Source organism: Antedon bifida, chromosome 4 (assembly GCF_963402885.1).
Source record: "Antedon bifida chromosome 4, ecAntBifi1.1, whole genome shotgun sequence".
Lineage (NCBI taxonomy): Eukaryota > Metazoa > Echinodermata > Crinoidea > Comatulida > Antedonidae > Antedon > Antedon bifida.
The window spans coordinates 27,099,955-27,124,278 of record NC_136229.1 but is presented as its reverse complement, the minus strand read 5'-3'; the positions used below and the strand labels follow the sequence as shown (position 1 = coordinate 27,124,278).

The 24,324-nt window shown below is 33.6% G+C and overlaps 3 protein-coding genes and 21 non-coding genes across 26 annotated transcripts in view; 23 read left to right on the top strand and 1 right to left on the bottom strand.

Moving 5' to 3' along the window:
* The first annotated feature begins 113 nt into the window (after positions 1-113).
* On the top strand, positions 114-185 carry Trnah-gug (transfer RNA histidin (anticodon GUG)). The gene has a single exon. It is a non-coding gene; the product is annotated as a tRNA-His (tRNA).
* Positions 186-361: 176 nt separating this feature from the next.
* Trnah-gug (transfer RNA histidin (anticodon GUG)) lies at positions 362-433 on the top strand. Its single transcript has one exon. It is a non-coding gene; the product is annotated as a tRNA-His (tRNA).
* Positions 434-601: 168 nt separating this feature from the next.
* Positions 602-673, top strand: Trnah-gug (transfer RNA histidin (anticodon GUG)). Its single transcript has one exon. It is a non-coding gene; the product is annotated as a tRNA-His (tRNA).
* Positions 674-1,091: 418 nt separating this feature from the next.
* Positions 1,092-1,163, top strand: Trnah-gug (transfer RNA histidin (anticodon GUG)). The gene has a single exon. It is a non-coding gene; the product is annotated as a tRNA-His (tRNA).
* Positions 1,164-1,338: 175 nt separating this feature from the next.
* On the top strand, positions 1,339-1,410 carry Trnah-gug (transfer RNA histidin (anticodon GUG)). Its single transcript has one exon. It is a non-coding gene; the product is annotated as a tRNA-His (tRNA).
* A 168-nt stretch (positions 1,411-1,578) lies between these two features.
* Trnah-gug (transfer RNA histidin (anticodon GUG)) lies at positions 1,579-1,650 on the top strand. The gene has a single exon. It is a non-coding gene; the product is annotated as a tRNA-His (tRNA).
* Positions 1,651-2,068: 418 nt separating this feature from the next.
* Trnah-gug (transfer RNA histidin (anticodon GUG)) lies at positions 2,069-2,140 on the top strand. The gene has a single exon. It is a non-coding gene; the product is annotated as a tRNA-His (tRNA).
* Positions 2,141-2,558: 418 nt separating this feature from the next.
* On the top strand, positions 2,559-2,630 carry Trnah-gug (transfer RNA histidin (anticodon GUG)). The gene has a single exon. It is a non-coding gene; the product is annotated as a tRNA-His (tRNA).
* A 175-nt stretch (positions 2,631-2,805) lies between these two features.
* Trnah-gug (transfer RNA histidin (anticodon GUG)) lies at positions 2,806-2,877 on the top strand. The gene has a single exon. It is a non-coding gene; the product is annotated as a tRNA-His (tRNA).
* Positions 2,878-3,045: 168 nt separating this feature from the next.
* Trnah-gug (transfer RNA histidin (anticodon GUG)) lies at positions 3,046-3,117 on the top strand. The gene has a single exon. It is a non-coding gene; the product is annotated as a tRNA-His (tRNA).
* A 418-nt stretch (positions 3,118-3,535) lies between these two features.
* Positions 3,536-3,607, top strand: Trnah-gug (transfer RNA histidin (anticodon GUG)). The gene has a single exon. It is a non-coding gene; the product is annotated as a tRNA-His (tRNA).
* A 416-nt stretch (positions 3,608-4,023) lies between these two features.
* Trnah-gug (transfer RNA histidin (anticodon GUG)) lies at positions 4,024-4,095 on the top strand. Its single transcript has one exon. It is a non-coding gene; the product is annotated as a tRNA-His (tRNA).
* Positions 4,096-4,513: 418 nt separating this feature from the next.
* On the top strand, positions 4,514-4,585 carry Trnah-gug (transfer RNA histidin (anticodon GUG)). The gene has a single exon. It is a non-coding gene; the product is annotated as a tRNA-His (tRNA).
* A 176-nt stretch (positions 4,586-4,761) lies between these two features.
* On the top strand, positions 4,762-4,833 carry Trnah-gug (transfer RNA histidin (anticodon GUG)). Its single transcript has one exon. It is a non-coding gene; the product is annotated as a tRNA-His (tRNA).
* A 168-nt stretch (positions 4,834-5,001) lies between these two features.
* On the top strand, positions 5,002-5,073 carry Trnah-gug (transfer RNA histidin (anticodon GUG)). Its single transcript has one exon. It is a non-coding gene; the product is annotated as a tRNA-His (tRNA).
* A 177-nt stretch (positions 5,074-5,250) lies between these two features.
* Positions 5,251-5,322, top strand: Trnah-gug (transfer RNA histidin (anticodon GUG)). The gene has a single exon. It is a non-coding gene; the product is annotated as a tRNA-His (tRNA).
* Positions 5,323-5,500: 178 nt separating this feature from the next.
* Positions 5,501-5,572, top strand: Trnah-gug (transfer RNA histidin (anticodon GUG)). The gene has a single exon. It is a non-coding gene; the product is annotated as a tRNA-His (tRNA).
* A 178-nt stretch (positions 5,573-5,750) lies between these two features.
* On the top strand, positions 5,751-5,822 carry Trnah-gug (transfer RNA histidin (anticodon GUG)). The gene has a single exon. It is a non-coding gene; the product is annotated as a tRNA-His (tRNA).
* Positions 5,823-6,001: 179 nt separating this feature from the next.
* On the top strand, positions 6,002-6,078 carry Trnaw-cca (transfer RNA tryptophan (anticodon CCA)). Its single transcript has one exon. It is a non-coding gene; the product is annotated as a tRNA-Trp (tRNA).
* Positions 6,079-6,190: 112 nt separating this feature from the next.
* On the top strand, positions 6,191-6,262 carry Trnaw-cca (transfer RNA tryptophan (anticodon CCA)). The gene has a single exon. It is a non-coding gene; the product is annotated as a tRNA-Trp (tRNA).
* Positions 6,263-6,534: 272 nt separating this feature from the next.
* Positions 6,535-6,606, top strand: Trnah-gug (transfer RNA histidin (anticodon GUG)). Its single transcript has one exon. It is a non-coding gene; the product is annotated as a tRNA-His (tRNA).
* Positions 6,607-7,099: 493 nt separating this feature from the next.
* LOC144839887 (COX assembly mitochondrial protein homolog) lies at positions 7,100-11,076 on the bottom strand. 2 transcript variants are annotated; one of them, XM_078695459.1, is made up of 4 exons: positions 11,030-11,076; positions 8,954-9,052; positions 8,656-8,746; positions 7,100-8,097 (listed from the first exon to the last, which is right to left on the bottom strand). In XM_078695459.1, exons 1-4 carry the CDS (start codon positions 11,064-11,066, stop codon positions 7,983-7,985), a joined length of 342 nt encoding a protein of 113 aa, XP_078551585.1. In that variant the 5' UTR covers positions 11,067-11,076; the 3' UTR covers positions 7,100-7,982. The 2 variants fall into 2 exon arrangements, with proteins under 2 accessions (XP_078551585.1, XP_078551586.1); XM_078695460.1 differs by lacking the exon at positions 11,030-11,076 and adding an exon at positions 9,460-9,592.
* The window catches only part of LOC144839873 (very-long-chain (3R)-3-hydroxyacyl-CoA dehydratase 2-like), a 42,705-nt gene continuing 29,206 nt past the window's right edge, over positions 10,826-24,324 (top strand). Inside the window, exon 1 of the mRNA XM_078695441.1 lies at positions 10,826-10,864. The gene's annotated coding sequence lies outside the window, so the exon portion shown is untranslated. The remainder of the gene's footprint in view (positions 10,865-24,324) is intronic.
* LOC144839838 (signal transducing adapter molecule 2-like) lies at positions 11,309-22,228 on the top strand. 2 transcript variants are annotated; one of them, XM_078695381.1, is made up of 13 exons: positions 11,309-11,429; positions 12,734-12,818; positions 13,271-13,346; positions 14,041-14,136; positions 15,176-15,255; positions 15,551-15,614; positions 15,767-15,842; positions 16,351-16,549; positions 16,647-16,741; positions 17,364-17,546; positions 18,197-18,399; positions 19,159-19,430; positions 20,073-22,228. In XM_078695381.1, exons 1-13 carry the CDS (start codon positions 11,387-11,389, stop codon positions 20,386-20,388), a joined length of 1,788 nt encoding a protein of 595 aa, XP_078551507.1. In that variant the 5' UTR covers positions 11,309-11,386; the 3' UTR covers positions 20,389-22,228. The 2 variants fall into 2 exon arrangements, with proteins under 2 accessions (XP_078551507.1, XP_078551508.1); XM_078695382.1 differs by lacking the exon at positions 12,734-12,818 and having other exon boundaries at positions 11,360-11,429.

Sequence of the window (24,324 nt, the reverse complement as noted above, 5' to 3'; positions counted from 1 at the left end):
GTTTTATAAATCATTTATATATTTAGTAAATTATTAATAAATAGAAATGCTACGTCAAAATAATCTATTACATGCCTAACAGTTTGTTCTTGGTCATGTGTCCTACGTAGCTCGCCGTGATCGTATAGTGGTTAGTACATTGCGTTGTGGCCGCAATAACCCAGGTTCGAATCCTGGTCACGGCATTGATAAAACAATGTCACGGCAATCGGACTATTTTATTTTTACCAACAATGAATGCATTATACGCACTGAATGACTGAATTAGTGTATTTCTCTGTAAAAATGTCCAAAATAAATAATTTCCATAGATACCAAATGTAAAATGATCGGGTACATCAATGTGTGTCCTACGTAGCTCGCCGTGATCGTATAGTGGTTAGTACATTGCGTTGTGGCCGTAATAACCCAGGTTCGAATCCTGGTCACGGCATTGATCAAACAATGTCACGGCAATGGGACTATTTTATTTTTACCCAAAATGAATGCAGTTTTATTATTTTTTACGAATTTTTTGGGGTAAAAATGTCCAAAATAAATAATTTCCATAGATACCAAACGTAAAATGATCGGGAACATCAATGTCTGTCCTACGTAGCTCGCCGTGATCGTATAGTGGTTAGTACATTGCGTTGTGGTCGCAATAACCCAGGTTCGAATCCTGGTCACGGCATTGATAAAACAATGTCACGGCAATGGGACTGTATTTTATTTTTACACACAATTGTACAAAAATAGGTTTTATAAATCATTTATATATTTAGTCATTTATTAATAAATAGAAATGCTACGTCAAAATAATCTATTAAATGCCTACCAGTTTGTCCTTCCTCATGTGTCCTACGTAGCTCGCCGTGATCGTATAGTGGTTAGTGTGGCCGCAATAACCCAGGTTCGAATCCTGGTCACGGCATTGATAAAACAATGTCACGGCAATAGGACTGTATTTTATTTTTACACACAACTGTACAAAAAAAGGTTTTATAAATCATTTATATATTTAGTAAATTATTAATAAATAGAAATGCTACGTCAAAATAATCTATTACATGCCTAACAGTTTGTTCTTGGTCATGTGTCCTACGTAGCTCGCCGTGATCGTATAGTGGTTAGTACATTGCGTTGTGGCCGCAATAACCCAGGTTCGAATCCTGGTCACGGCATTGATAAAACAATGTCACGGCAATCGGACTATTTTATTTTTACCAACAATGAATGCATTATACGCACTGAATGACTGAATTAGTGTATTTCTCTGTAAAAATGTCCAAAATAAATAATTTCCATAGATACCAAATGTAAAATGATCGGAACATCAATGTCTGTCCTACGTAGCTCGCCGTGATCGTATAGTGGTTAGTACATTGCGTTGTGGCCGTAATAACCCAGGTTCGAATCCTGGTCACGGCATTGATCAAACAATGTCACGGCAATGGGACTATTTTATTTTTACCCAAAATGAATGCAGTTTTATTATTTTTTACGAATTTTTTGGGGTAAAAATGTCCAAAATAAATAATTTCCATAGATACCAAACGTAAAATGATCGGGAACATCAATGTCTGTCCTACGTAGCTCGCCGTGATCGTATAGTGGTTAGTACATTGCGTTGTGGTCGCAATAACCCAGGTTCGAATCCTGGTCACGGCATTGATAAAACAATGTCACGGCAATGGGACTGTATTTTATTTTTACACACAATTGTACAAAAATAGGTTTTATAAATCATTTATATATTTAGTCATTTATTAATAAATAGAAATGCTACGTCAAAATAATCTATTAAATGCCTACCAGTTTGTCCTTCCTCATGTGTCCTACGTAGCTCGCCGTGATCGTATAGTGGTTAGTGTGGCCGCAATAACCCAGGTTCGAATCCTGGTCACGGCATTGATAAAACAATGTCACGGCAATAGGACTGTATTTTATTTTTACACACAACTGTACAAAAAAAGGTTTTATAAATCATTTATATATTTAGTAAATTATTAATAAATAGAAATGCTACGTCAAAATAATCTATTACATGCCTAACAGTTTGTTCTTGGTCATGTGTCCTACGTAGCTCGCCGTGATCGTATAGTGGTTAGTACATTGCGTTGTGGTCGCAATAACCCAGGTTCGAATCCTGGTCACGGCATTGATAAAACAATGTCACGGCAATGGGACTGTATTTTATTTTTACACACAATTGTACAAAAATAGGTTTTATAAATCATTTATATATTTAGTCATTTATTAATAAATAGAAATGCTACGTCAAAATAATCTATTAAATGCCTACCAGTTTGTCCTTCCTCATGTGTCCTACGTAGCTCGCCGTGATCGTATAGTGGTTAGTGTGGCCGCAATAACCCAGGTTCGAATCCTGGTCACGGCATTGATAAAACAATGTCACGGCAATAGGACTGTATTTTATTTTTACACACAACTGTACAAAAAAAGGTTTTATAAATCATTTATATATTTAGTAAATTATTAATAAATAGAAATGCTACGTCAAAATAATCTATTACATGCCTAACAGTTTGTTCTTGGTCATGTGTCCTACGTAGCTCGCCGTGATCGTATAGTGGTTAGTACATTGCGTTGTGGCCGCAATAACCCAGGTTCGAATCCTGGTCACGGCATTGATAAAACAATGTCACGGCAATCGGACTATTTTATTTTTACCAACAATGAATGCATTATACGCACTGAATGACTGAATTAGTGTATTTCTCTGTAAAAATGTCCAAAATAAATAATTTCCATAGATACCAAATGTAAAATGATCGGAACATCAATGTCTGTCCTACGTAGCTCGCCGTGATCGTATAGTGGTTAGTACATTGCGTTGTGGCCGTAATAACCCAGGTTCGAATCCTGGTCACGGCATTGATCAAACAATGTCACGGCAATGGGACTATTTTATTTTTACCCAAAATGAATGCAGTTTTATTATTTTTTACGAATTTTTTGGGGTAAAAATGTCCAAAATAAATAATTTCCATAGATACCAAACGTAAAATGATCGGGAACATCAATGTCTGTCCTACGTAGCTCGCCGTGATCGTATAGTGGTTAGTACATTGCGTTGTGGTCGCAATAACCCAGGTTCGAATCCTGGTCACGGCATTGATAAAACAATGTCACGGCAATGGGACTGTATTTTATTTTTACACACAATTGTACAAAAATAGGTTTTATAAATCATTTATATATTTAGTCATTTATTAATAAATAGAAATGCTACGTCAAAATAATCTATTAAATGCCTACCAGTTTGTCCTTCCTCATGTGTCCTACGTAGCTCGCCGTGATCGTATAGTGGTTAGTGTGGCCGCAATAACCCAGGTTCGAATCCTGGTCACGGCATTGATAAAACAATGTCACGGCAATAGGACTGTATTTTATTTTTACACACAACTGTACAAAAAAAGGTTTTATAAATCATTTATATATTTAGTAAATTATTAATAAATAGAAATGCTACGTCAAAATAATCTATTACATGCCTAACAGTTTGTTCTTGGTCATGTGTCCTACGTAGCTCGCCGTGATCGTATAGTGGTTAGTACATTGCGTTGTGGCCGCAATAACCCAGGTTCGAATCCTGGTCACGGCATTGATAAAACAATGTCACGGCAATCGGACTATTTTATTTTTACCAACAATGAATGCATTATACGCACTGAATGACTGAATTAGTGTATTTCTCTGTAAAAATGTCCAAAATAAATAATTTCCATAGATACCAAATGTAAAATGATCGGGAACATCAATGTCTGTCCTACGTAGCTCGCCGTGATCATATAGTGGTTAGTACATTGCGTTGTGGCCGCAATAACCCAGGTTCGAATCCTGGTCACGGCATTGATCAAACAATGTCACGGCAATGGGACTATTTTATTTTTACCCAAAATGAATGCAGTTTTATTATTTTTTACGAATTTTTTGGGGTAAAAATGTCCAAAATAAATAATTTCCATAGATACCAAATGTAAAATGATCGGGAACATCAATGTCTGTCCTACGTAGCTCGCCGTGATCGTATAGTGGTTAGTACATTGCGTTGTGGCCGCAATAACCCAGGTTCGAATCCTGGTCACGGCATTGATAAAACAATGTCACGGCAATGGGACTGTATTTTATTTTTACACACAATTGTACAAAAATAGGTTTTATAAATCATTTATATATTTAGTCATTTATTAATAAATAGAAATGCTACGTCAAAATAATCTATTAAATGCCTACCAGTTTGTCCTTTCTCATGTGTCCTACGTAGCTCGCCGTGATCGTATAGTGGTTAGTGTGGCCGCAATAACCCAGGTTCGAATCCTGGTCACGGCATTGATAAAACAATGTCACGGCAATAGGACTGTATTTTATTTTTACACACAACTGTACAAAAAAAGGTTTTATAAATCATTTATATATTTAGTAAATTATTAATAAATAGAAATGCTACGTCAAAATAATCTATTACATGCCTAACAGTTTGTTCTTGGTCATGTGTCCTACGTAGCTCGCCGTGATCGTATAGTGGTTAGTACATTGCGTTGTGGCCGCAATAACCCAGGTTCGAATCCTGGTCACGGCATTGATAAAACAATGTCACGGCAATCGGACTATTTTATTTTTACCAACAATGAATGCATTATACGCACTGAATGACTGAATTAGTGTATTTCTCTGTAAAAATGTCCAAAATAAATAATTTCCATAGATACCAAATGTAAAATGATCGGGAACATCAATGTCTGTCCTACGTAGCTCGCCGTGATCGTATAGTGGTTAGTACATTGCGTTGTGGCCGCAATAACCCAGGTTCGAATCCTGGTCACGGCATTGATCAAACAATGTCACGGCAATGGGACTATTTTATTTTTACCCAAAATGAATGCAGTTTTATTATTTTTTACGAATTTTTTGGGGTAAAAATGTCCAAAATAAATAATTTCCATAGATACCAAATGTAAAATGATCGGGAACATCAATGTCTGTCCTACGTAGCTCGCCGTGATCGTATAGTGGTTAGTACATTGCGTTGTGGCCGCAATAACCCAGGTTCGAATTCTGGTCACGGCATTGATAAAACAATGTCACGGCAATGGGACTGTATTTTATTTTTACACACAATTGTACAAAAATAGGTTTTATAAATCATTTATATATTTAGTCAATTATTAATAAATAGAAATGCTACGTCAAAATAATCTATTACATGCCTACCAGTTTGTTCTTTCCATGTGTCCTACGTAGCTCGCCGTGATCGTATAGTGGTTAGTACATTGCGTTGTGGCCGCAATAACCCAGGTTCGAATCCTGGTCACGGCATTGATAAAACAATGTCACGGCAATGGGACTGTATTTTATTTTTACACACAATTGTACAAAAATAGGTTTTATAAATCATTTATATATTTAGTCATTTATTGATAAATAGAAATGCTACGTCAAAATAATCTATTAAATGCCTACCAGTTTGTCCTTCCTCATGTGTCCTACGTAGCTCGCCGTGATCGTATAGTGGTTAGTACATTGCGTTGTGGCCGCAATAACCCAGGTTCGAATCCTGGTCACGGCATTGATAAAACAATGTCACGGCAATGGGACTGTATTTTATTTTTACACACAATTGTACAAAAAAAGGTTTTATAAATCATTTATATATTTAGTCATTTATTAATAAATAGAAATGCTACGTCAAAATAATCTATTACATGCCTAACAGTTTGTTCTTGGTCATGTGTCCTACGTAGCTCGCCGTGATCGTATAGTGGTTAGTACATTGCGTTGTGGCCGCAATAACCCAGGTTCGAATCCTGGTCACGGCATTGATAAAACAATGTCACGGCAATCGGACTATTTTATTTTTACCAACAATGAATGCATTATACGCACTGAATGACTGAATTAGTGTATTTCTCTGTAGAAATGTCCGAAATAAATTATTTCCATAGATATAGACCTATAGTAGCTTAATATTCTCATGATTTTATTAATATATTATTCGGACTCCGTGGGGCAATGGTAGCGCGCGCCGTCTGACTCCAGATCAGAAGGTTGCGTGTTCAAATCACGTCGGGGTCAATTTACATTTTTATACCACCAGCAATGACGTAATATTCGTATTAATGTTTCCAGCTGGAATGTGTATATTTTTGTAGAAATGCCCGAAATAAATTATTTCACGAAGACATCTGACTCCGTGGCGCAATGGTAGCGCGTCTGACTCCAGATCAGAAGGTTGCGTGTTCAAATCACGTCGGGGTCAGTTTAACTTTTGATACCAGTAGTAATAACATGATTATGTTCGCATTATACCAGCCGTCAGCCTTATGTTATGACTAAGAAGATGTTCATATTAATTTGTTTACCAATATTGGACTCCGCGTGGCGCAATTGAGAGCGCGTCTGACTCCATATAAGAAAGTGCGTGCGTTTAAGTCAGGTCAGAGGTCATTTTAAGATTTGATACCAGCAGCAATGACATATACTAGCAAATACAAAATGACCGACAACATCAATGTCTGTCCTACGTAGCTCGCCGTGATCGTATAGTGGTTAGTACATTGCGTTGTGGCCGCAATAACCCAGGTTCGAATCCTGGTCACGGCATTGATAAAACAATGTCACGGCAATGGGACTATTTTATTTTTACCCAAAATGAATGCAGTTTTATTATTTTTTACGAATTTTTTGGGGTAAAAATGTCCAAAATAAATAATTTCCATAGATACCAAATGTAAAATGATCGGGAACATCAATGTCTGTCCTACGTAGCTCGCCGTGATCGTTTAGTGGTTAGTACATGCGACTATTTTATTTTTACCTTCCATGAATGCAATTATGTTATTAGTTTACTCATTTGAATTTGTATATTTCTGTAGGAATGTCCGAAATAAATTATTTTACGATCACAAAGATGTCCATAGTTTTTGTTTACCTACGTCTGACTCCGTGGCGCAATGGAAGCGCGTCTGACTCCAGATCAGAAGGTTGCGTGTTCAAATCAAGTCGTGGTCATTTTCACTTTTCATACGGCCAAGATGATGTCCATTATACAATAAATGCAGTATATTTCATTATTTTCATAAACAAGTACACGACATTGATGTTTATACAATTATTTATTAGCAGAAAATGATAATTGTTCAGCAAAACAGTTTAAATAACATTTTAATTGAAAGAGCTGCAAAGATATCATTTTTAACTTCCGAGTTCACTAGGGGTTAAGGGAGGTCTCTCTACATAATTTCGTTGTCAGTGAATGTCACTTCTCCCCATTATGATATGCTAGGGTACCTATTTGATTATGTTGTATACCTATTCTCTTTCAATTCAACTGTATTTTATTTTTCATTCCCATATCCAGTAGAATTAACAGGATTAAACATGTGTTGGCCCTTGTTTCATGAGGAAGTGTCCTCCTAATAAGGGTGTTCCCTTAATTGAGGTATTCCCTTCATAAGGGTGATCCCCTAATAAGGAGGTTCCCTGAACAGGGTTGACCCAAAATATGCGTTCTAACTGTATGATAAATAAAACAAATGTTCTTTATTGATTCCACATAATTTCTGCATTATTCCGCTGTCAGTGAAGGTCACTCATCATCTGCTGTGGTATCTATATATAAATTTTCTAATCAATTTATATTATGCCTGTTATCGTTCAATGTATACTATACGTATATATATATATACTTAATTCTCATATATAATAAATGAATAAAATAATTTCAACTTTTCAAGTTAGCTTTATCAATTCAACAAAATATATGCACTTCTCATGTCACTCTACCCCATTATGACATGTGCTTATATCTAATCAATTTATATTTATGATTTGTTATTTGTCAATGTATTCTTAATTCTCATGTATAATAAATGAATAAAATAAATGTTAATTTTTCAAGTGGTTGTAGCTTTATAATCATTTTTAATTCTTCAACATAATTCCCCTGTCATTATTTCAATGAATATTACTTCTCCTCATCATGACATGCTGGGGTATCTCTTTGATTTCTGTTTTATTCCTGTTCTTCTGTATTCTTCTCTTTCCCCTAAATATTCTTGTTTACATTCTTCATAAAGTGATTTGTCTTCATAACTTGAAAGATAAAAAAACACAATTTAAAACAACATTTGGCTATTAAGCTATACTATCAAACTTTATGTGCTGTGCCCATTTATGGACATGATGATGTAATATCACTACCATATTTAGGAACATCACTTCCATATTTGGGCACATCACATTTTTTTTGTCAAACTAGTTTGATAGTGTAGTGAATGCTTTATTATATAAAGTAAAATAATGATAAATATAAATGCATGATTTAAAAAAAGTGTTTGCTTACCAATGAGTGAGATTGAAATGATTTTGATAGCTAGATATTTTATAAATTTATTTGGACCAGTACAACAGGGCAATGCCTACCTCTTCCTAAAATTACACTAGGTTCTTTAGAGTGCATATAAATGTTTTAAGTACTTATCGAGAAGATTTGTTTTACCAGTCATGAACTATAGTCAATGGCAGCTTGAAACCTGTGCAGGTTTTATTGCAATGGCGGTTTGTGTTGCTGCTGCCTTAACAGCTCAACAGACTAGACTATGTAGGCCTATTGGTTTATTTAAAATTTCAACAATAAAGATTTTAACTTACTGTTTGGTTAAACACGCTTTTAAAGCTGAATTTTCCACCCTACATTTATACACCATAGCGAGGGCATTTTCTTTACAACATCTTGTAAATTCTATAGTATATAACAAATATATATAATCTATTTACAACAATCTATTTATTCAAATAAATATGGTACATCTCTTGATCATTTGTATGAATACATTACAAAAAAATACCTTTGTGCCAATCAAAGGTATTACATGTAAATAAATAAGTAATTATTTATAAAAGCAATAAACAAAACATAAACAAAATACCAATAGAACCTAAAGCTTACCGACAACTTCTTTGTCACATAAAACCTTTGCTTTTTCTCTTATCTTCTTAGGAATTAGCACTTCTGACTCAACTTTTCTGAGGTGCATTTTAGGATCAACTTAAAAAACGATATTTATTTATTATTTTTATTATTGATACCACTTTATTTTAAAATTTGTCTTTACATTGATTTTTGTCAACTCAAGGCTTCAAAATTCAAGCTTCTACTCTAGTAAGTGGCTATTTATTCAGGTAGTAGAGTAGCCTAGGCCAGGGTAAGTAGGATTAGAATCAGCAAGGTTAGACTAATACTAGGTCTAGGCCCCTAAAGTCCTAGTCAGGCAGAGAGGTTGGTGGGCCGGTTTTAGGCCGGCAGGCAGCAACATGTTCCGCCGGCGCACTCACTGTGCTTGCATGCTGCATGCATGGATGGAATCTGGATGGGCCTAGCTAAAGCTAGCGGCGCTAATGCAGTTTCGTACCCACCCCTTAAAATTACTCAAAATCTTCATCCAACCTACTCACGAGTTGTCTACAACATCCTGCAATCATAAAATTGTAAAAATTCGATATTTTTTTTATTTATAACTATTTTTAATCAATTAATACTGAGCACCCTTCAGAAATAGGCCTACATCGCCAGCTTAGCTTTGCGAAAATCGTCGCTAGGCCTGCCGATAAAAGTACGGAGGCCTCACAGGACATTAACTCTTGATAGAGTAAACAGTTACGTTCTATAGAGGGCGTAGTTTACTAATATTTAAAGCACGCACTAAATAATAATTTGCATTATTTCCGACATGAATTTCGTATTTTTAATAAAGAAATAATATACAATTATTGTATTCATCATTGTGGGTATCATCATATGTTATGTTTTTAATTTGTTTTTCATTTTTTAATAGTAGAATTTCACACAGGAAAGAAGATAATTGTATGGGACTGCTGACTTGAAGATTTAAGTACTACAGACCAATTTTCCTCTGTTTTAGTTTATTTTACATTATGATTTGTAGGTCAAATAAATAAATAAAATGAAATAAAAAGAATTACAGTACTTCGTTCAGTCCTGAGCTACATTGTACAATAAACAAGGAGCTTATGACAAATTAATTGTTTTAGTAATGTTATCACTATATTAGAAACACTAATGGTTTCCTTGTTTTAAGATTTTATAGAAGTATATAAATTAACATTTGTTATTCACCCATGAAAGACCTCTTCAAATACATGGAAATAAGAAATGCAACAAAAACAGAAAGATATAATTTATTGAAATGTAATGTACAGTAATAAAATGATAATTATAATAAAAATGTTTTCCATCAATTACTAGAATTTATTTTACTTCTGCTGACACTGAAAACATCATTTCATGTCTTTCATTTCTTCCTTTTTATCTTCTTTCCTGTTGTGTTTATTAAAATAAAATAAAAATATAACATTTAATAATGAAGCAACTGTTCCTTTATTTATTTCAACAATATTTTACGAAGGTGGTCCATCCAGCCGAAGCTGATCATTAAAGACCCACACAAAAATATAATTTGACAAGACAATAACACTCAAATTAAAAAGAATTTCTAAAAATTAACAACATAATTAAACACAAAATATTTCTTTATGAAAAAACTTAAAAGTTCGTTTCACGAGGAATATTTTTTAAAGACATATAATATGACCATAACAGCGTCCTCTATAGATCGATGCCCTATGAGGCCTCCGTACTTTTATCGGCAGGCCTAGCGATGATTTTCGCGAAGCTAAGCTTGCGATTGATTTTCTGAAGGGTGCTCAATTATCAATTGATTAAAAATATTTATAAATAAAAAGTTATCGATATTTTACAATTTTATGCTTGCAGAATGCTGTAGACAACTCGTGAGTAGGTTAGATGAAGTATTGAAACAATTTTGAGTAATTTTAAGGGGTGGGTACGAAACTGCATTAGCGCCAAGCTAGCCTACCTAGACTTGTTGTGTATTTTAAACACTGATGTTTGAACGTTTATATTCTATATTTAGTTTGTCTAAATCAGTAATTATGGTGTAATTTCTAGATTTTAATGATTTAAGGTACAGAAAACGTTTCTTACCATCGCCGAGGAGATCCTCGTTTGTTTTGGAAGTCATGTTGTTTTTGTGATTGACCTAGGAATGAACTTTAACCTAAAAAAGGTTATTGACTTCTTGTTTTAAATTATATTTTTTTAATAGAAAAACCAGTTATATGAAAACATGTTTAGTCAATGAAGTTAAATAAATTATTCTATAAGTTTAAGTATACATTTTAAACTAATTGAAAGCGGAAAATTATATTTTAAAGAATGTTTTCGTCACTATCTATTATTAGTAAGATGACAAGGCCTATTTCTTTTTGTTGGTGTGAGCATGCGTAAAGGCAAATTTGATCATAAGTTTGGTTAGAAGAGGTCTATGTTTACCATATAAAAATGCCTTTATTTGGAAGTTCTTCGCCTTTTGATCAAGATGTTGGTAAGTTAGTTATTTTATCTTTTTATATAGTTTATATATGTTGTTTTACGCGTTATATAAAATGATAATAGTGTCCATTTAACCCCAAATAAAGGCAGTTAGGCTAAGCTAGGAAAATCCAAAGTGTTGGGCCAGCCCAGCAAGCTGACCTCTCTCTGGCCTAGTCTACTCTGGCTGTTGCTTCAGCGTTCGCATTTTTGTTTTGTTCTGCCATAGGCCTAGCTTAATTGTTCAATTTATCACTAGATACCTAGGCCTTAATTTACTTTTTGATTTATAGTTTATAATTTTCACTTCCTTCTTAAAGCAAAATATACCATTTGTTTATTATATAACTGAAACTAAAAGCCCCTTTTTAAAAATGTTTTATTAGATATAAGATGGTGGTTGTGTACTGTCTGTGCTGTGTGTTTATGATGATTCATTGTCTGTTGATTAAAACATGATGGTGGTTACTGTTACTGTAACCTACCAGACAGTGACTAAGTTTCAGCAACCTAAAACAAATAGCCTACAATGTGTGTAGTCATTTTGAATATACCAGTTATTTATTCTTATATTTCAATGCTCAATGCCTGGCCACTTGAATTGTTTTGCATTTATTCCAGTACTCCTGAAATGTTTATAAATTTGTATTTATATTCTAACTAGTTTTCTAAAGTTGTTTTATCATTTTTAAACCTTGTTTTATAATGGTTTTATACATGTAGTATGTACTGCGCCTATGTGCAATTTGATTGAATGGCGCCGCAATATAAATACATTTTTTTATTATTATCGTTATTATTATTAACTAACACCTCTGTTGATGTATTATAATTTTTATAACATAACGCTGTGCATTGTCCAACACAGAAACCCCATACAATATGAATTTCCCAGTAGTAGTACAAACTGCACACAACAAAAACATTGTTAATATTACATTACAATTACATGAACAAAAAAATTAAATATAAGTCAAATCAAACTTGATACTGCATTTACATAGTCCAATTTCAGGGAGCTCTATTTCATATTAATATTCTAAAAATTTAATGTGCTTCTATTCATTGGATATTCTACTTAAATTCGTGTTCGTCTTCAGAAATTTCTCTTTTTAAATATAATTTATTCCTGTTATTTTAGTGGTTTTTCACCGATGTCTGGTAAAATTAAGAAGCAGTATTTTTCACTCTCCTCACACGGTTTATTTTGAGTAGATTTTAAGAATTTAGAACTAGTACACCACAATATCCTTCAACATCTAAATAATTCCTCCATTATTAATAAATGATTTTAAAATTTTCTTTAACCGTTTTCAGAAAAGGCAACATCTGAAAGTAATATCTCCGATAATTGGGGTATTATTATGGACATATGTGACAAAGTGTCTGCTACACCAAATGGGTAAGACATCTGATTTGATCTTGTCTCTTTCCAAATCCTTTCAAAAGAGTAGACTCTTTTCAATTGGATTAGATATCACTAAATATACTTACTGTATTACCCCAAGAGACTGTGTGAACATAAATAGTCCCAGTAAAGCAGTGCAGTACTCATGTTTGCATTGAATTCTTAACATGTAGATAGTGGAGCTGTAGCTTGGTGATCAACGTGCTTGCCTTCCAATCCCAAGGTCCAGTGTTCAATCCTAACCTACAGTTGTTTGTAGTGCCACAACTATTTCAACTGCACTCCCTAAACCTCAAATGAGACTTAGTTTATAAGCACGATAAATTAGAAAATAGTTTATCTATCCTGTAATTGCCGAGTTTTTGCTCGCTGTTGGATGCATATGAAATATAAAAAAAACATACATTTTGTATGTTTCACACCATTTTTAATTGTCATTTCTATAGGCCTAAAGATGCAATGAGGTCAATAATGAAACGCCTTAGACATCCAGTTCCTCATGTTGGGATGCAGGCTCTTACAGTAAGTAACAAAGTAACACTTCAACAATGTTTTGGAGTGATTGAATGGCACGATGGTAAAAGGAATCAGACTTTGGTCCCTGATTTGATTTTGCCTGACATGCTAAAAAACCGCCGTCGATAACATATCTAATCCATACTATACTGAAGGCATGACTAAGAATTATTTGATGGATTTTAATCTGTTATTAGTTACATTCTTAGATACTAAAATGATATTTGTAATATTGTCTTTCATTGAACTAAACTGTTGCCTTTAGTATAATCAAAATTTTATGATTTTATTTTGAAATGTATTTATCATTTTATGGTTAAAAATCTGAAAATTGCAGTTGATTCTAGTAAAAACAGATAGAAACTCTGGGGCCTTGTTTATTTACTTTTCATTGGGTTTAAAGCGTGGTTCCCACTAGAACGCATCGAGCTATTGATACAAAGTGCTGTATTGTGTAAGCACAAGTGGAACCGAGCAGTGTGCTGCAAATATTGTCATGTCAATGGGAAATCAAAGCAGTTTGATTTTATGCAACAACGAAAGACCAAAAACACAGAGAAACATAGTACAGCTCGTGGCAACTGATTGATACGCAACCAAGTAGGTTTGATTTCACGCAGAGGGAGGCAAACACAATTGGTGGAGGGGCATTTTCTTACGTTGTTTAAATAATTAACTACATATTGGTTTCTTTACATAGGTTCTTGGTGCTTGTGTAAATAATTGTGGAAAACAGTTTAAAATGGAAGTTTCATCTAGGGAATTTTGTAATGAAGCAAGAAATATTGTTATGAAGGCAAGTATGATTTTAATTTATGATTGTTATGTTTATCAAAATAAGTGCATGATTATTGAATATTATTTTTTTAAATTTTATAAAAAAATATCTTAGTCGTTCTTCCAAAGTTTATCTATATATCACCTTAATCCAACCTAATTTAGACTTTTGTTCTGTTATTTACAATTCAATCTCCAAAACCCAAGCCTCATGTATTGACCGACTCTACTCTAGATTTTTGCGCTACATCAGCTAAAACAGAATAACCCTTTTAAATGTTATGATCTTTATAATTGTGATGATGATAAAAAAAATATATCCCATATCTCCCCCTTCATTACGTAGATGTCATGATGATCTTATTTTTCTTTTTAAATGTCTTCATTCTATTTTTGACTGCAACTTTATCTCCAATTTCGGTATTCGTGTTCACACCTGTAATTTAAGAAACAACAATATCCTTTGTGTTCCCTTTTGTAGAGTCAATGTTCTTAAAAATGGTTACATCAGTAGATTAAGTTTATCTTATAATAGTTTAGTCCAGGCCCATCCTATATCAACATTTTTAATTCCAATCTTTATCTGTTTCGTCGTAATTTAAGTGTTTCTGAGTTGTTGTAATTGTCTTTGTATCTGTTAAACCAAGCTGTAAGTGGCGGATTTGTTTCTGCAATAACTATAGCTAAATATAGACAGAAACGGATCCAAAATAGGAAAACAAATTTGGACAATGGTCCCTTTTGAAAGGAAAAAATGGATAGAAGGCTTCTTAGAAATATACCACAACTTCCCCTTTTTTTTTGGCTCTATTCCAGAAACACGTAAAAGTCAATTATTGTTTGTTTCATTCCTTGATTTACTTTTATTCTTCATTGGAAAATGGCCCAATTAACATAATATACAATACAGTAAGTATAGAAATGCAACTTGAAAAGTTCTAAATTCATTCAATTATCATTTTATTCTTTGTTACTTATAAAATCTATTCAGTAATATAAATGTATACAGTATTATTGTGTTGTTTTTTATAAATAATATATTTACATTTTTATTATAGAGTCATCCAAAACTGGCAGAGAAATTAAAGTTAATGATTAAAGACTGGGCAGAAGATTTTAAAGGAGATTCTCAACTTAGGTAAAATCAATGAATCAATTAATAAATGAATAATCAATCAATTGAACAATCAATAAATTTATCAATTTATAATAAATACTCAATCAATAGAACAATCAATAAATTTATCAATTTATAATTAATCAATCAATCAAATATTCAATCAATAATCAATCGGCAAAGTGTCTTCTTCATTCTGTAACTTAATAACTGCAGGATGCAATGCCAACGACTATAAAGCAACAGTTAAAGCAATTATTAATTAATTATAGTTCATTTAATTTTACTATATTTAAACATTTTATTTCCATGTTAGTTTAATTCCAACGCTCTATCAAGAATTAAAACAAGCAGGGCATGATTTTGCACCAGATAAACAGGTAAGACAGTATTTAAATGCAATAAATCTTCTCTTTGAAAGAAAATGTTTTATTAAAATACAAGAGTATATAAATTTAAAAAAAAATTAATGCCCATCTAGAAATGTGTGTAAAATGTTTGATTGTAACCTTAGACAAACCATTGTTTTTAGCCTACAAAGAGTACACCTGTTTCCAGTAATCCAAACGTAGTGTCGTCGCAACAAGAAGAAGATGATATTGCAAAAGGTCAGACACACAAAATATTTTATGGTCTGCTATTACTGTATCAGCACCATAGACACAATTTTCTGTTCTTTTGTATTTACGTAACAGACTAGTCCAGTCTTAGAGGTGCCAACTTAAAAAAGAATTACCTTGAGATTTTAATGAAAGGATGACCTAATTATAGAGGGTGTTATAGATTTTTTTAAATACATCAAAACATGTAATGTTAATATTTACAAAATTCCTAAGCATCGATGTCTATAGTAAACAATAACTCCATTTCCAAATGCAGAAAATGTGTTGGCAACATATTTTTGTCTTTATTTGGGTTTTTCTGAAAAAAAATGGAAACTGTTAGTGGGAGTATAACTCAAAACATCACTCAAATGTCATGATATCAGGTTAGGTTAGTTGAGAAGGTGATTTACCAGGTCCAGTGGTTGCCTACAAGTACATACACTACTCTTATTTCTTAGTTTTTATTCCGAAATTGTATATTATATTACTGACTCATCATTTTGTTTTTCAGCTATCCAACTGTCCTTAGAAGGTAACGCACCTAGCCCTGCCAGTAGCCTCTATCCAACTACCAACATTGCATCAGTAACAGCAAGCCCCCAGCCTAGGAGGGAGTCACGTAAGGTCAAAGCTCTCTATGATTTTGAGGCTGCTGAGGATAACGAGTTGACCTTTAAAGCAGGAGAGTTTATTAGCGTTTTGGATGATAGGTTAGTCATGTGACAATCTTTTGCTAAAGCTCTACACTATCAAACTAGTTTGAAAAAAAAAGTTTCTATTTTACAATTTTTGTTGTTGCTTTGTTAGTGATGTAAATTGGTGGAAAGGTGAAAATTCAAGAGGAGTCGGGTTATTTCCTTCAAATTTTGTTACTGCAGATTTAACAGCGGAAACTGAAGCTGGTAAGTAGGTGTTTGTAAATTATTATTTGTTTGCATTGCTTTTTCACATATTGAATTTCAGTAGTTTCTGTGAATCTCAGAATCATTATCAGTTTACCAAAATTAATGAGGCCCATATTTGCAGTAAAAATCACCTTTGAAATAAACTGAATACAGTAGAACCCATGGGATCCACCAACAACTGAATAGAAGGTGGACATAGATATATTTCCCACCCTCCTTTTAACAGGAAAGTGTGTTCTCTGAATATGGTTGCCCCCAGGGGAGAGGTTCTACTACTGTAGTAGTTTGATGGTGTAAGAATGCCATTTGAAAGTGTTCTCTGCCCAACGTTAGGTGCAGCTGAGTCAATACAGTAATTAATATTAATAACATCTTTTATAGAACAAAAAGATTAGAAACTACTGTAGTTATACAATTTCATAATCTTAAGCTCTGTCTACACTATCAAACATTACTTGAAAAAAAAATGTTATGTGCCCATATATGTATATGATGACATCATGTCACTACCATATTTGGGCATATCACACTAGTTTGGTAGTGTAGACTAGTCTTTACATTGTTTGGCAATTTAAGATGAAGTCTTACTGTTATTTTTATACCAAATCATTCATTTCAGATATCAAAGCAAGAGAAAAAAAAAGTGTCTCCTTCGATGAGGAGGTCGAGGTTCGTGCAATTGAATCAACACCAATTGTGGTAACAATTGATGAGACTAAAATGGAAGATACTTTAACAATGCTTCAAAATGCTGACCCGACGGAAGAAAGACCAGATCCAGCGGAAATGCTCGTTTCAGAAGGTAATCCATTAACAAATATCTAGTTTTAATAAGTGGCCACTAAATGGAGGCAAATAGTGCAACAGCTTTGTTTGATTTTACTTTACTTTATTTCTAAATTCACATCCAATAGCGAGAAGCCTGCCCCTTGAATGGAACATAAAACATGAAAAACAAGATAAATAAATAAATGTATATATAAAATAGATTCTAGATTTAAATATATACCTTAATTTTATGTTTAAAAGAACAAAGAGAATCATAAAAAATGTCAATAGAATTATCTATAGAAAGAAATGATTTATACAATTTGGGCAATCTACGAATAAAAAAACTGTGTTTAGAAGCATTGACTTGAGAGAATTGAACATTCAATATACTTTATTCCAAGAGCACACATTTTAGACTGGTGTGCAACCATAGGAGCCTGTCTCTGTCTACACTATCAAACTAGTTTGAAAAAGGTGCCCAGGTGCCCAAATATGATAGTGATGACATCATTGTGTCCATATATGGGCACATCACATAAAATTTGATAGTGTAGACAGAGCTTAAATTAAATTTGTCTTGCATCAATCTGTCATTTTCTTTAAAACATATATAAATATCTGTTATCAAAGTTTTTAAAAAGTTTTATAATAGGTAACATTGTATATATGTTTTTACTTCAGAAACTTGTAATCGTATGGCACCCCTTATAGACCAAGAACTTGAAAGAATTGACCGTGAACATGCGGACCTAACAGGATTGAATGAGAAACTAATTAAAGCATTTGACACATATCAGAAGTTAATGAGGGAGGCACCGGTGTATGGGTATTCATTAAGGGGGTCAGTTGGGCCTGGAACAGCTTACAGCTCTTTGCCATCTCAGGTAACAGTTATACTTATTTAAATGTGTAAAGCTCAAACTTTATGTGACAAAAAAGTGTGATGTACCCAAATATGGTAGGTAGTGATATGGCCAAATATGGCACTGATACAACAACATCATCACATCCATATATGGACACATCACATTTTTTTGTCGCATAAGGTTTGATAGTGTAGACAGAGCTTTAGAGGGTGTAGATTGAAAGGTTTGTTGAATGGGTGACATGTTGAAATAAGCTTTAGGCTAGGTGGGTGTTCCTGCCCAGCACAATTACATTCATTAGTTTTAACATTATGATGTGAACAATTTCTATAGAAATACCTGTATAAATACTAGTATACTACTGTATAATGTTAAAGAGTGAAAGAGTTTTTTATTTCAACCAGTCTAGCCCAGTGTGTTAACTGATATACAGGAGCCCTCTTTAATATAATTAAAATAATGTAAAACACACAACAATGTAAAATTCAATCTTGTTGCTTAATGCAACTACTAAATTAGACCATTGGACATTTTATTATACATTTTATTTGATTGATGTTAAAAACAAAAACAGACGGAGACAGCTGTTGTGCAGTGTAAAACTAGAATAGTTTCAAATATACAGTTCACAGTTAACATAGAATTTATATAATTTGATTATTTTTTTCAAGAAAGTAGGCCCATATTGAAACAATTATTGGAAATTGTATAATTAAACACGGTCATGATTTCCCTGAGTGCGTGGATGTGAAACTGAATGACAATTTTATTTTATAGCCCTATGGATCCATGCCTCCCCCACAGTACATGCCGCACGGTGCAATGCAGCAGATGCCTGGCATGGCAATGGGAATGCCACAGATGGTGGGGCAACCTCAGAATGGTCAAGGTATGGCAGGGATGCCTCATGGTATGGTACCACCTGGTGTAGCACATCCAGGGATGGGACCAGGTGCACCACCAGGTGTCCCTCCAGGTATGTCCACAGGTGTCGTACAAATGCCAGGTGCCATGGAACAACAAACGGGCCAGATGCAATATACATCAAGGTAATTCTTGAAATAAAACATATTGTGCATTTTTTTTAATCTTTATAAATTCTATTTAATTTAATTTTTATTTGTTGAATGTTTATGTCTTGTCATTGTATTTTTGTGAGGGTCCCCCTATTGATCAGCTTCGGCTAGATGGACAACCCTCGTAAAATATTGTTAAAATAAATAAGAATTTTCACATATTTTTCTATTTACTACAGTAGAACCCGTCCTTTGGGACACCATTATTGCGGGGGGGGGGGGGGGGGGGGGGGGGGGGGGGGGGGGGGGGGGAACACCCTTTTTACCCTTTTAAACAAAAATTCTTGTACACTATTTTGCTGTTATCTTTATATATTGTATTATATATATTGTATTATATATATTGTATTGTTATATAATTGTACCATAGCTCATGTTGTTTTAAGGGGTGGGGGAGGGAAGGGGAAGGGGGTTCAAGTCTTTTGTTGCTTATTTGACCTATCTCCAAACAAATACAAGAAACAAATAAATTGAGAGGACACCCTCTTCATGGACACCCTTATGTAAAGAACATTTTCACAAACAACCCCTATTCAGAGAAGACTATGTTGGGTATTTAAGATGTCCTCTTAGTAAGGTTTGATATGACATCATGTATTTGTTAAATTATTTCAGTCCAATGCAGAGCGGGACATACACACATCAGAGTACAGGTGTTCCTGGCATGTCAGTCCCTGGCAGTCTTATGAACTCACAGCAAACCAGTAGCACAGTAAGCCTTCCCATGTCGTCATCTAACCAACCACCATCATTAGTCTCGTCAGCACAACTCGGTGTTAGCAGCGGGAGCTCATCCTTGCCATCGATGCACACTACAGGTCACATGACCACAGATTTTAGCAACCAAGGCAACGCTCAGATGCCCCCATTTCAGTCAATGTCCCCACCTAACCAACCAGTCTATAGCCAATCACCGCAGTTTTTACTCTAACAGAATAGACAGTAAATAGAATATACTTCGGAATAGTTCATTATGCGGTAGGGTATAAATACATATTTATGGATGATTAATATTGAATAACTAAATCATGCGTCAGTTTTATTATTATGTGTTTTTAAGCATTATTATTATTTTATTTGTGATGAATATGGTAATTTAGTATAAAAAAGAGAAACATATGAATTTTTTTTATTATATTGAAGTATACTGTAATATTAGTGTACTGTAACATAACCCTAATACACAGAAAAGTATTACTGCAGTAATTGCAATGTTTAATGCAGCATTCAATTATATATTACTGCATGAATATTATGTATTCTCTTTTCATATCATAAATAGAAATACGGAATGGAAGCATAATGTTTATTATTCATATACACATTCACAACAGCCCAGGTTTCTCTGTTTTTGGATTTATTAATACTGTAATATGTACATTAATGGTGGTATACCAGTATATAAGTTTAGAAATGTGAATTCAGATAATTAAATATGCACTTTACTTCCAGAAGCATGGGTGTGTCCAGGATATTCAAAATGAGGGTATGCTAACATAATATCAATAGTCTGTCAAAAATAGAAATATCAAAAATTAATTTATAATTTCACTTTAGCTGTCAAAAGGTGGGATCACAAGCCCCAAGTGACCCGTCACGCCCCTCTGGATCCACCCCTGAGAATTGATCTTATGCCTGGCTGTGACAAATAACAACAGTATTGTACTATGTACATATTCTCCGTGGTACGCAGCGTATGTTAAGGGGCATGGAACAGATCATGTCGCAGCCACCCTTTGATTTTATTGTTTATTATTGGTTTAGGAATGCTTATATTGTGTTTTTGAATGGAGAACTGAGAAATGAGATATATTACAGTTTATTTTTTTAGGCTATGTTTAAAAATTAATTCTGAAATGGATGGACCGCCAACCCCCTTCAGCCTCTTCTAGTCACTGGATTAATCTGTTGGGGTCCCCCCCCCCCCCCCCTAGTTTTACTCGTAATCATTTTCAATGTTTAAGAATATGATATAAACAGGAAAATGTAAATCTATCTGCTAAATATGTAGATAAAATTAAGAAATATAGAGGTCTAAAAATAAAATAAAAAAATAGAAAATGCCACCAGTTTAGGGTAAACTGAAAAAAAATAAATAATATCACACTCTAATATTTTCATTTTCAAACTTATAAAAATGTAAATAAATTGTAATTAATATACTATTGTTGTCGTATAAGTCGTTTTGGTTTTTAAAATGGCAATAGGGACAATATTTTAATTGTTAAAATGAGTTTTATGTGTCTCTCCTAATATATTGTTTGGTGGGATAGTTGCTAGTGTATTTTTTTTTATTTGTAATCAAACACGCACTTATATTACGCTCTGTCTACACTATCAAACTAGTTAGACAAAAAAAATATGATGTGGCCAAATATTGTAGTGATATAATATCATGTCCATATATGGTCACATCACCTTTTTGTGACATAAAGTTTGATAGTGTAGACAAGTACTGTATACAGTTAGAGTAGAAACCTTACTTGGGAAACCTCTATTACACTTTCTTATAAAACAAATGAGAGGCATACAATGCAATACACTTTGTTGTGTGCTGAAGCTGTCCCCTTAATAGAGGTTCTACTGTATATGTATTTTCATCCAGGGTTATGATTGTAATGAATGTCTTACTGTTATTTTCGGCATGGTCTTTATCGGAATGTGGTCCTTAAATGGAGACATGCGAATGCTTTTGTTATTTATACAGTATTTGGTAATATAAGTATTGTATGGGCACGGTGGAGTATTAAATATTCACCTTTAAGACGTGACTGATTTTAAGCATGCATCATATGTTTGTCCCCTCTAGGCCTACTTTAGTAAGTTAAACACTACATGAGTAAAGTACAAATCTCACTACTGTGTCTATCTCTGTACTTTTCCTGGTTCAGCTTCAAGAAGCCTACACAGGTTTTTAAAACAATTCGAATAGTCATATAATATATAACCGGTGTAAGCACACAAACTGCAGTAAAATTGTTTTTGAATTACAATGGAAAAATTACGTAAACGCAATGCATGTAATAATTTGACCAATCACAAGCGATGGATTATCCAAACTGTCGCATTGTCATTGGTCAACTTGCTTGTATTGCGTTTACGTCCTTGCGTTGCGTCGTAGCTTTACATGGGAAGGAAATGAATTCTCTAATATTGTCAATGAGCTTATGATCGGGTCAGTATAGTATATAATTTGAAATTAATAATATTTTATTCGTATATAACATTATTTTTTTTCCAAAGAACCCAACAAATTGTATGTAATTATTACCATATTAACATGATTTCTATTAAATGAAAGCGGAGAAAATAAGAGTCTGAAACCATGTGTGTTTTGCTTGTAAATGTGGGCATGGTGGGAGTATTGGAATGGTGTAGGTTGTTGGATTGCCTTGGCTGTAGTAATGGAAAAATAATGTACTGTACTAGAACATCTGCTTCAAATTGACCAGCCTATCACACACGCTTGGTATGGACTTTCTCAGGCTCGAATACTTCATTTCTATTTTAAAAAAGAAAATCATTTTGCCTAGGCCTATACTATAAAGTCCTATACTGTTCGTATGATAGCAGAGGAGACTTGTACAGTATGCCACGCAATGTCAGTAGATCTTATATTCTTTATTGAATCACGTAAACTAGAGTATAATGAAGTTACTCCTATAATGTTCGTGTGATAGCAGCGGAGACTTGTACAGTATGCCACGCAATGTCAGTAGATCTTATATTCTTTATTGAATCACGTAAACTAGAGTATAATGAAGTTACTCCTATAATGTTCGTGTGGTAGCAGCGGAGACTTGTACAGTATGCCACGCAATGTCAGTAGATCTTATATTCTTTATTGAATCACGTAAACTAGAGTATAATGAAGTTACTCCTATAATGTTCGTGTGATAGCAGCGGAGACTTGTACAGTATGCCACGCAATGTCAGTAGATCTTATATTCTTTATTGAATCACGTAAACTAGATGAGAGGTTGACAAAAACAGTAAAAATATTCAGAATAGGCCTATTTTACGAGAAACAACTAACAACATGCGGAATAACATTTCTAAAAAACAAATACAATACAAACTAACTTCAAATTTAGGAAAGTATCCATTAAAAGAAATAAATATCATTTGATTGCATTACTCTACAGCTCACTATGTCGGTCGGATGGACGGTAAACACTAACTCAAATTTGAGCACGCGACTGTAGCCATGTATATGGCCTTGTTTAAATACAGTAAATTTTATTTTATATTTAAATATTGCAATAATTGTCTATACACTAAAGTTCTATGTAATTGCAAACTTATCTAACAGTGACATGGAAGGGCGTGTGGCGCTGTGTGTTGGACGTTCGACTACTGATCGTTAGACCAAGGTTCGAATCCAACTCTCGCCGCATTGCTTGATCCTTAGGCAAGATACTTTACTTACGTTTGCCTCTCTCCACCCAGGTGTATAAATGGGTACCCGGTTAGATCAAGACACAACTTTGCGCTGATTACTAGCTGCATATATGGGAGTATGTTTTCATAGGTGTTTGATCAGGAAATGACTGGGGTAATAATGTTCAGCGCATTGAGAGCTTGCTTATATGCGCTATATAAGAATGAACTATTATTATTACTAGCGAAGCAATTTGAATACATTTAAAAACGTATTCATAAAAACAATTGAATTAAACAGTATTAGTAGGTTTTTTTAATTTTAAATATAGCACTAATCCAATGTAAATACACTTAGTAATACATTTTGGATTGTATCAGTATTAAAGTTTAATTTATTTCCAAAAATTGCACTAATTGGCCTATAAATACACAAACTAAACTTTTAGATTGTATCAGTAATGTTTAATTTTATTTTGCAATTGTA

Bases quoted from the DNA above. Each gene is read 5' to 3' on its own strand.
- LOC144839838 (XM_078695381.1), top strand. From the start codon at position 11,387: ATGCCTTTATTTGGAAGTTCTTCGCCTTTTGATCAAGATGTTG. The intron at 15,615-15,766 runs GTAAGACAGTAT...CATTGTTTTTAG, and splicing joins ATTTTGCACCAGATAAACAG to CCTACAAAGAGTACACCTGT. The intron at 18,400-19,158 runs GTAACAGTTATA...TTTATTTTATAG, and splicing joins ACAGCTCTTTGCCATCTCAG to CCCTATGGATCCATGCCTCC.
- LOC144839887 (XM_078695459.1), bottom strand. From the start codon at position 11,066: ATGACTTCCAAAACAAACGAGGATCTCCTCGGCGATG. The intron at 9,053-11,029 runs GTAAGAAACGTT...TCGTTTTTTAAG, and splicing joins CGAGGATCTCCTCGGCGATG to TTGATCCTAAAATGCACCTC. The intron at 8,098-8,655 runs GTAAGTTAAAAT...TTATCTTTCAAG, and splicing joins AAAGCGTGTTTAACCAAACA to TTATGAAGACAAATCACTTT.